This window comes from Echeneis naucrates, chromosome 16 (genome assembly GCF_900963305.1).
Source record: "Echeneis naucrates chromosome 16, fEcheNa1.1, whole genome shotgun sequence".
Lineage (NCBI taxonomy): Eukaryota > Metazoa > Chordata > Actinopteri > Carangiformes > Echeneidae > Echeneis > Echeneis naucrates.
The window spans coordinates 22,327,353-22,338,450 of record NC_042526.1 but is presented as its reverse complement, the minus strand read 5'-3'; the positions used below and the strand labels follow the sequence as shown (position 1 = coordinate 22,338,450).

Sequence of the window (11,098 nt, the reverse complement as noted above, 5' to 3'; positions counted from 1 at the left end):
AATTTTCATCTGTTGGTTTTAGCTCAATCCTTCAACATTTTCCTCAAACTCTTCAATGTGGTTTGATTGACTCAGTTCAACTTCCCAGTCAGTGTCAATGAGTTGACTTAATTACACATAAAAAGAAACATTTACGGTGAGTTTCTGAACCTTAATTGATGTCATGTCAATACAATTATGACTTGAGGCCAAACCTAAACAAAAGAAAATACCAGAACAAACTAATAAATGTGGTATTTTTGCCTTTCTTAAATATAAAAACAAATAAAAATTTAGCTTTTTTTTCCAACACCTTTAAGAGTTAGCCAGTATCTTCATTAAAGTGAATCATGATCCATTAATAAGTGTGTATATGCTTAATTAAGTTTATAGAAGCTGTTATAGCACAGTGTTTTTGCACTGGAAATGCTCTTTAGACCAACTGAACAAATAAAGCAGTGTTAAGCTTACCAACGATTTATCAACCTTGACTGAAGGCTGACTTATTGGTTTTCTTCAGGCTGAATTAAGAACCCGATGTTGCTGCTCTGCTTTGTTGTGGGCTCAATTGTGGATGAATTACCATTGAAAAATGTGAAAAAGTGTCCAGTTCCTTTTGAAGCCAGAGCCTTTTGGGCACTTTTAGATAAAGTGACTTAAACTCCCACACATTGGGTGATGAACATGCTCAAAATGAAGTGCCAAAATGACTTGGCACTTTAATGTAGTATCTGTTCTTTTGTCCTTTTATCTATTCTTCTTTAGCCCAGAGAGAAGAACAAATGCGTATGAATGTACCTTGAAATATTCCTAGGATAGCCTAGAGACAGTTCTAACATGGGAAAATTGGAACACATTGATTGTCTTCTTGCTAACAAAAAAAAGGAGCCACATTTGAAGCTACCTGAGATAGTTAAAATATTTTTTTTTTATATTGTCCTGAAATCAAATGTCTCAGAATTAAAAACAATTATTATCAGAATCACTGTTCTGTGGGCTGAAATTACAAGTCCCAAGCTGGCAGTCAAGCTAGTTCTCATGTGGTGAAAACATGGTTATACAAGTCCATCTAGTCAATTACTTTCATTTTAATCCTCAATCGCTGAATCATCTTCTACTGCTGGAGCCAATCCCAGCTCACACTGGATGAGGGCGGGCCACACCCTGGACAGGTCGCCAGTCCATCACAGGGCCAACACACAGACCAACAACCACTCATACTCACGCTCAGACCTACGGACAATGACTTTGGACTGTGGAAACCGGAGGACCGGGAAGAAGCCCATGCAGGCAAAGGGGGGGGACCTTCAATCTCCATACAGAAAGGCCCCAGGCCAGGAACCGAATCCACAACCTTTTTGTTGTGGGGCAAAAGCACTAACCACTATTCCACTGCGCTGCCCTTCTTTCAATCTTTCTTCAAAAATGTTATTCCCTTGCTTGATCACCTATGAATGTGAGTGGTTGTTGGTCTCTGTTCTCAGTTCTTCTTCACTATTATATGAAAAAAACAAACATAAAAACAATTAGGACAATGTTAGATAATAAAATCATGTAAAATAATGTTTTGTATTAGGTCTCCTAGATTAGATATGAAGTTAATGATAATCAGTTGCATCCGAATAGTCAGTGGAAACGTGTGCCAAATGTCAGAAAGGGGAAGACAGACAGGGGAGCTGGACAGAGCTTCAGATGAAATAAAATAGAGCAAATCAGTCAGGGCGGGGCCAAATCATATGTCAACAGTCGCAATAACATGAGTGATGAATAATCTGTTTAATTGTGAGTATTTGATTTATAAATAATGTGTATTTCAGATATGTTCCACTAATATTGTAGTAAATTTTTAAATCAATTTTGCAACCTGTAGATATCTCACAAAACTGCAGAAATATATTGCTTCAGTAGTTGGCATACTGAGGTTTATAGTATAGCAAATTGGCCATTCTGCCATAAATAGTTTATCCTCTTTTGGAAAAATCCCAGAAAGTGTTACATCTGCTCCTGGTCTGGTAAACCTTCAGAATCTCTTTATTTTGTGATCACCACATTTCTCCTGTGCAATGCAGGCTTATGTATAGAATGTTCTCCCTGTGGTCTAATATTTATAGATGTTAAAACTCAAGCAACAACTGCATCTTACAGGACAACTAACGACACGTTTAGGATTGGGGCCTTCAACAGAGTCATCGAGTCTTATATTAATATACTGACTTTATTTGCTACAATTATATTTGTATTTTAGAACCAGTTTATTTGTGTGTGAATGCCTGAGGAGTTGAGAGGGGACCATTTATAGACCTGCTGTCATAATAGCAGGATAGATGAATACCTATTGAAGTGAGAGTTTACCTTATTGGGCAGTAAGGCTTCGGAGAATATACAAGGAGACTGACTGTTTGTTGTTATGAAGAAACAAAGGACCAAAGACAATAAAACCAGCCTAATGACACACAAATGCACACACAGGATTAGACCAAGTAATCCTAAACTAAATATGTGAGTGCTTGTAATCCCAACATTAGCACATATGGTTGAAAAGTCTGTGCATAGCTCACTAATGGCAATAATATGATATCTGGGCTGACAGCCAGAAACCCAAAATAAACAAGTTACTGTTCATAACTGCTCTCCTCTGACAGGTAAGTTTAAATTTTATAAGAAACTCAAAGGGTAGTATAGTAGATACTGCACTCAGGCACAACCATGGGAGAACTATTTTTTATTGCCCATCTTTGATTTACTTCTTTTTGAAGAAAAAAGGGAATATAAGGACTTTATGTGTTTATTGAAGCCTCGTATGAAAGCATGGCTTTGTTTATCTTGATGCCCATATGTTTAGATGTCTAAGTAAAACTAGAAAAGCCACAGCAGTGTTTTGAGAGTTAGCTGGAGTCCTAAGCAAGAAACAATCAGCATTCACCACAGTATGACAATATTAATAATAACGACAAAGTTCATTTGTATAGTAAAAATATAGTTACAGAGTGCTTCACAGGTCAAAGATATGACACATAAAATTATCAGAAAAACAAGCCAAAGAAATTAACAAAATACTTAAAACAAGAAAACCTGGAAAATATGACACAATTACAAAAATGCCAACCTATACAATGTTTTGGAGAGATTTAAAAGACGGACGAGACTTTGCAGATCTTAGTACAGACATAGTTTTCCAAAGCTGTAGAGCTCCTGCCTTTTACGTGCTGATGGAACAGTAATACGAGTCTGCTAAGCCAAGGCAGCAACAAGATCTAAGTAAATCTCTAATGTAGGCAGGGCCAAGGCCATGTAAAGCTTTAAAAATAATCATGAAAGTTTAAAATTAAGTTGCAAGTATGAGGCTAATATGATCGTTTCTACAAATTAAGAGCCTTGCAGCTGAAGACAAGACATGGCCTTGTGACTGAGTCCTGAACAATAATTTAGACGTGACGTGATAGATGCACGAATCACACACGGGAAGGGGAAACATTTTAGAAATATTGCTCTAGAGTTTGTTGGTTTATGGGGACCCCTTAACAGTCCTGAGCCCCAAGCAGCTGCCAGCCTGAGAGACAGACCCTGTTCCCTTTATTGTTTGTGCACTGTTCAAGAAATGTGAGTCGCATGCCCATGGTGAATATTCAGGTCAATTCACTTATCCCCAAAGGACAATTTAAGGCAAATGGAACAGCTGGTGGTGAATGCGTGAACACAAAACACAAAACACACAATAGCTAGGCACCCAATAAAGGCAAAGTATTTATGTCATTAAAAATCCTGTCCAGTTATTATAACAGTGAAGACTGTTTATCTTCTGTTCTGTGGTGGCTTGCTGTGCTGCTCTTGCAAGCATTTTGTCCTTTCCCTTCTGGTGCCATGGAGGACCGTGCCCTGCATCATTTTCCTGATGACTAGCTGTTTGAGGGATGCCTGTTCTTGTTCCTCCTGACCAGCTGGTACAGGTCAACAGCCTGCTGACACTCAGTCGTCTTCTAACCTTGTTGAAGGTGTAATGAGTCTTAATCTGCGCTCACCCGGGTGGTCAGACAGTACTCCATTTGGGGGCCTCAAGCTCTGTTTTTATTTACAACACCAAAAAAAGAAAAAGATAATCAATCTTGAAATATGAGCGATATCGCAGAGGGGTCCATTCAGTTTTGTGGTGTACTGTAGGTGTCTCCTCCCAGCACCGTTTCCCGTCTGAGCTTGCGCATTGAGCCTCTCCATTGTCTGGCCCGGAGCGGCAGCAGCACCAGCGGCGGCGGCGAAGCGGAGAGGATCGGCGCGCCAATGTGAGCGCAGGGGAGCGGCATCACTGTGACCCCAACGTCCGGGGAAACCCGCCGGCTGGAGAGCATCACCTCAGACATACAGTGACGTCATCACCTGTTTTTTTTTTCTCCTCTCTCTTTTTTTAAATCAAAGACAGACCGTCGTTTTGGCGGTCAGACAGACAGCAACAGTTGTCACGATGTCCGAGATCAGATGAGGCCAGAGCGGCTGAGCGAACATTGCGGCGCTGCTGTGATCCGGCCCCGGCGGCTTGAACGTGTTGCTGCCGCGTCCCGCCTGCGATGATAGCACCGTGTTGATCACCTGGGACGGCCAAAGGGAGCGTACATCTGTCTGTCAGTCTGCTCGTCAGCCGCCCCCTCCCCCTCGGTTGTGTCTGAGAGTGAGGTGAATCCAGACGTCAGGGGAGGCTCATGTTACGCTCAGCGGGGAAACGGGCTGTTGCATCTGCGGAGAGTCAGAGCTGACGAGCCAGCGGAGCCACACGGACGGACAGGCGGGCAGGAAGGCCGAGAGACAGACAGGAGCGAGGGGAGGGGGCGACAGCCTGCTTCGGCTCTCTCGACCGAGCCCCCTCCTGATACCACCCAGAGCCCCCACCCGTTTGTCTCCATCTTTGGATGGGTGGAAAGCAGAGCACGGCGGGGCGGCCCCGGGGTACTTTTCCCGGTGTCTCTACTGATGACAGCGCGGTGCCTCCCTCGGCCCACTTCGGCCACTACCGGCCGAGCGGCACCATGGGCCTGCGGAGCCGCTCGGTGAGCTCTGTTGCCGGAATGGGCATCGATCACAGTCCCGCCATGCCCTTCGGCTTCTATACCCCCAGAGGGACGGACCCGGATCGCGCTGGAGGTGGGTCAGGGGGAACACCAGCCGCCCCCCACGGTACCGGTTACCAGGACACAGGGGGCGGAGCGCACCACACGGACGGGGTGCTGTATCTGGGGTCCCGGGGGTCGCTGGCTGACACCTTGCCCCTGCACATCGCACCCCGCTGGTTCAGCTCGCACAGCGGTAAGGGCGATCTACAAGCGCACGTGCGCGTGCACACACACACGCACAAACACACACACGCCTCAGGCATAAACAGAAGGATTAATCATCAGAGAAAACCACATACAAATCCGTTCCCACGGACAACCGACAAAGAGACACCTACCGTCACGCACACCTTGTTTACCTGCAGGGAGGGATGACACCAATGCGGTGCCATTAAATTTCACCGCTGCGAAGGGACCTTCAGCCTTACCCGAGGATGCACTGAGGAAGAATCAGACAGAATTCACAAAAAGGCAGCTTTGGACATCAGACAAACGCAGTGTGTAAAACTACATGTTTTCTCAGGTTCTTGCCCTGTGTTGGCTGAGGTGGGTATGATGCACAGCAGCAGCAGAAAACAGCAGGGCCTTGGGCAAATGTCAGCTCCTACACAGTTAATACTTGAAATTTCCCTGAAGGAAAATGTCTTAAATTGAAAACACTGATCTCTGCAGCACCACTTTGATAAAATCCGAGCACTTTAAAACGTTCATTTGTTCAAAGACTCACATGAAATTGTTGTTCACAAGCTATTTTCTCAATGAGATAAAATACTTTGGAGTGTGTGTGTGTGTGTGTGTGTGTGTGTGAATTTGGGTTGGTGGATAATGGGTTGCGAGACGTGCTCTGTCTGGACTGTCGCTGCTGTGCTGTTTGGATAGGTCACTCCTTGTGTGACATGACAGTAATAAGCCTGTTGCCAAATCTGGCTGAGTCAATTAGCTCTGCGATTAGAAAGGGAGGAAGGGGGGGGGGGGGGGGGGGCGAAGAAAGGAAATAAGAGAAATGGTGGAAAATGAGGGAGGAATCATGAGAAAAAGGCATGGAGCAGGGTAGATTCAAGGAACTGCTGAGGGAGGTGTCTGTGGGATGATGATGGTGATGATGATTCTGAGAGTGACTGATAATCAGAGATGTGCTTCACTTGGCCCAGAGGAAAATTTGGGACACCGTCATGCACACTAGAGCTGCACACTCACATGGACGCACATATGCAAACCAATAACCCCATGGCTACAGTTGGTTCCATTCCAACTGCATTCACAGAAACACTCAGCAACAAAGTCATGGCACCAGATTCAGGACACTCCCCCCTCTCTCTCTTTCCCTCTCTCAGCCTTAGCTAGATCCCCAAGGTATCATTACCAAAGCCCTGACCGGCTCACAGCAGAATAGTTGGACATCAACATCTCGGCTGTTTTTCCTTGCCTACATTGCCTTGTATTTTCATATCAGAGGGAGGAGATAACAGGATGGGGGGAAGGACACGTCTCAGAAATACAAACAGAACATCTTCAGTCAAAGTACTGGTGATGGAAACAGCAGTAAGTTTATTGGTGCAGTGAAGTTCAAGAGAGTTCTTGTTCTCGGTTGCTGTGTGGTTGTCATGTGGGTGTGTCAGGCGTATAGCTTTCTGTGCCTAAAAAAGTGATCCTAAGTTAAGAAAAGAAAAGAGACCCTCCCCCCACCGCCCCCCAAAAAGAATCAGAAACAGCCAATACCGTGCTTAAGAGGTTCAAGTGGTCAATGTTGCACATCTCAGCCTCAGGCAGGATCACATTAAAATGACCCACAAGCCCATCAAGATGACTGGTAAGAGCTCGGGTGAGTTGGACTTTCTGAGGAAAGGGCACGCTTGACAATAATCTTGTCCATGTGAGAGAACTTATATTTTCAAACTCTTCTTCTCTTTGTCAGTGTATAGCTGAAGGTATGACAGACAACCTTACAAAATATGGCCTCAAGTATTTGATGAACTTGGCCAACATATCATAGCTTTAATATTGTAATTGTGGGGATTCATTCCCTCTTTTATCCATCCACTTGCTTAGCATGACCTTTTATTTAACTTGTACCTGCAGCAGAAATGTTCCTGTCACTGGAGTGTTCTGGCGGTGGATTTTTTTGATGCCTTAGGCTATGTTCAGAATGACAACAGTATTGGGAGAAAAAAAATGTCAGGGTCCCCATATGCTTATTTCTTCGAGACCACTGCTTCCACTGCTGCAAGGGGCTTTTGTGAAAAATGCTTAGCATTTTGTCAAAATAGTTTATTGTGGTTTAAATCAGTCTGTTGGTCAATCCAGTGAATAAAAGGGTACAATTTACATTTATGTAAAAAGATTTTTTTGAACTGTATGCAGCCAGCCTCTGCTCTCACTAGCAGTAGTAGATACTGGGTGATAGAGCCATGTACATCTCCAACAATAAGTCAATTAATTAAATAAACTAAACTAAATGCATGTACTGCATGTAAACGAATGTACATACATGTAAATTACAAGATTGCTACTTTATAATCATATACATAGCTAATACTCACTGTTTACAAATGAACTCATTTATAACATATTCATCAACATTAACATGAAACAAAATGGCTGAACCATTACCTCCTTTTAGGAAGTGTGTGAAGTGTGGGTAACACAACCTAAAATCTTCAGACAAACAATTTGTTTTAGTACAATATATAGGAATTAATGGCTCGCTAATCTGTAGTTACTACTGCAATTATGACACTTAAGTTTACCCACCAGAGAATCAACTTTCATACACTCATACACTCCCACATCAAGAAGAACACACTAAGACCCCGGTCAGTGTAGGTTTTGATTTCTTTTTGAAGACATGGGGACATGGGAGTTTAGCAACATCTAATTTAGCACAGCTCACATGGCTAACACTGCAGCTTAAGCTAGCTGAATGGCTGCTAAGTAACTCGACTCACGTTTTCTCTCGTCTGTGTTGTGGCTGAAACCCCGGCAAAAAACAAACAAACAAACAAAAACAACCCCAAAACAACTTGTCCTATCTGCTCCGCCAATAACAGTGAAGGTAAAACCAAAGATGTTTTGTTCTCTCGCGCACAACTAACAATATTTCCAGTGAAAGTTTAGCCTGCAACAACAGCATGCAGCCTGCCGGGTCAGATGGGCTGTGCTACATTATATCACGCCAACTGCCACCTGAACCTTCAGTGCATCTTGTGAAATTAGTCCCACTTACAGTGAAATAAAATACACATTTTTATAGAAATATTAATTAACTATTAACTATTCCGCATTAAAATTGTAATCATAAACCCTATTTATTGCTCTGTCAAATCAAAATGTGAATTTCTTTTTTATTTTTTTCCCAAATTGGTAAACTGAACTAATAATAAAGACCATACTATCCAGGGTTACATGTACCTCTTCCAAAGTTATGTTGGTGATCATTCAGGTGTAGTCCAACTGTAAGCATGCTACAGTAAGTTTGGGCCTTACATAACAATTGTTTCAATTCATCATTGGTTTCTCGGAAGCAGCATCATTTTACTCCTCTCATTCATTCATCTTCTACCGATTATCTGTTTCCGACTTGCAGGGGGAATCCCAGCTCACACTGGGTGAAGGCAAGGTACACCCTGGACAGGTCGCCAGTCCATCACAGGGCCAACACACAGAGACAGACAGAGACCAACAACCACTCACACTCACACTCAGGCCTACAGACAATGGTGTCTTTGGACGGTGGGAGGAAACTGGAATACCTGGAGAAAACCCATTCAGGGGGCAACAGCACCTACCACTATGCTGCTGTGCTACTGACTTTACTTCAGTAATAGATAAATGAATAACAACAGAAAATCTAAAAAAAAAAAAAAAAAAAGGTTTTTACCTCTGAGAAATTTAGTTTTATTGTCCCTCTCCATGCCTTTTTTAGCACCAACCTATACAGCAGTGACAGTGGGGAAAATCTTTAGACTCACTTTTTGAATCATTGACTGTACATAAAAATGAAAATAAAATACAGGGGCTCCAAAATGGTCTGTCTAATGAACAACAAGGGGTGAATCCATTGGTAGCAAGAAACAACTCTAGGACAACTCTGATAGATACAAGTTCTCTTTAATACACCACAAGGTCAATTATTTAAATTATAGTCCCATTCAGGAGAGAGCAGAGTATAAAGCAGGGTATGCATTAGGGTGTGGCCACCATATGATTGACAGACTGTAACACAGGGTCACCTACCAGAGAAAGCGGTTTAAATTCACAAAATTTACATGGCAACAGCCAATTTACAAACCGGAGTGTTCAAAAGTTCACAAACTGGTGGGTGACACTGGTTTGATTTATAATAGGTTATAATTTTAATCATAATTAGGTATAACCATTAAGTTCCCTTAACTCCCATACCTCAACTGACTGCTGATCAACAGCTTAAAAACGAATCAAAAATTAAACTTAAAGTGGGATAGTGTTTCCTGCATTTACTTTTTGTGAGATGAGTCTTCAGATGCTTTATAAGAGCTACTGTTGACAACGCTAGTTCCAGTTTCTAATTTTGCATATTATACCTTCAGTGGGACCTTCCACAATGAAGAACTGTCAGGTTAATGATGTTTTTGTTGACAGCTAAGCTTTTGTCTGTCCACAATGGATTTAGGGGCCCCCGATAGCCCCTTACATTGGCAGATATGGCAATGAAACCCCAACGGTGCATCCTGTGGCTAGCGTCTGCCAATCACAAGTGGTGCAGTGGTTTCCGTCTTCGATGGGCTTTCACCCAGAGTTTAGATTTACTTTGAAAACTACACACACGCACTTCTCAACAAAGACTGCAGACTCCTCTGTAAAATGGAGATTAATCAGCCAGCCTTCAAGTGACTTGCCTCCTGTATGCCCTTGGGAGGATTGTGTATGTGTGTGTACAGTATGTGTGTATGTGTGTTTTAAGGAAAGACTAAAGGCTAAAGTTGATTATGACATGGAACAGCAAGCAACTGTTTATATTGTAAAGCAACCACATGTAGTGCATTCTGCACACTGTGCACACACACACACACACACACACATACAAAACCAACAGGTCTCAGGTATGTGTATATGTTTGAAGACTTACCTTGCATTTAAGTTGTTGCAACAGCTTCATTTTGTTTCCCATCTCCCTTTGCTCTGCTACTGCTCACAGAACACACGATGGTCTGCATGTGTGTCAATCAGACATTACAGCAAGCAACCGTTGTGCAGTGTTGTGTCTGGAGTATTCATTCATTAGTAGTATAGTTGGGATTCAATTAACCTTTTGTTATTGAAGTTTCCTGACAACATTTAGCAAGTTCTAACATTCATGGGTTTATTTACATGTGTTGTGGTGCAGACAGTATATATAATGCTTTCTTCACTGGTTTTGGTAGTTTTTATATATTTTTCCACAATATTATGAAACATTTTTGCTCATACTACAACTTTTTTTTTTTTTAAGAAATTACATTTTTGCGTGACATATTGTATACACATTATAAAACACATGTATATAACACCCTGATGTAAACACAAGTGTCATATGATAGTTGTTTACTATTGGTATGACCATGTTGTACCATGTACCATGTGTTAAACGGGTATTTTGTGTTTTAATTTAAGAGTATTATTGTGGTGGCATGGAAACTAGCCAGTAGATGAATATCAGTAGGAACATGACAGTATTGGAAAATTATTAAAAATTGTATTTTGCATATTACTTTTTTTTACTGAGTTGGCAGTTGAATACTAGCTACAGTGTTAATGTTGCCACAGCTAGGTGCTAATGAAGAAGCATCAATAAGCATCTTTAAGCTGCATGAGCTGATTGAGCTGATTGTTGCTATTGCTATTAAATTTTCATGGCAGACTTTATATATTCATAACACATATATATATACGTTATAAAAGTTTTAGATATACGTTAGTTTTGGGGACTTTTTGCTTTTATTATAGTGTCTGTGAGAGTCATATATGAGTGAGAGAGCCTGGATCATAGTTATTAAACTGCAACA

At 41.9% G+C, this 11,098-nt stretch overlaps 1 protein-coding gene across 1 annotated transcript in view; it reads left to right on the top strand.

Annotated features, from left to right (window-relative positions):
• The first annotated feature begins 4,367 nt into the window (after positions 1–4,367).
• znrf1 (zinc and ring finger 1) overlaps positions 4,368–11,098 on the top strand; it is a 46,443-nt gene continuing 39,712 nt past the window's right edge. Inside the window, exon 1 of the mRNA XM_029523146.1 lies at positions 4,368–5,271. Coding sequence (XP_029379006.1) covers positions 4,878–5,271 — 394 coding nt within the window. The 5' untranslated portion in view covers positions 4,368–4,877. The remainder of the gene's footprint in view (positions 5,272–11,098) is intronic.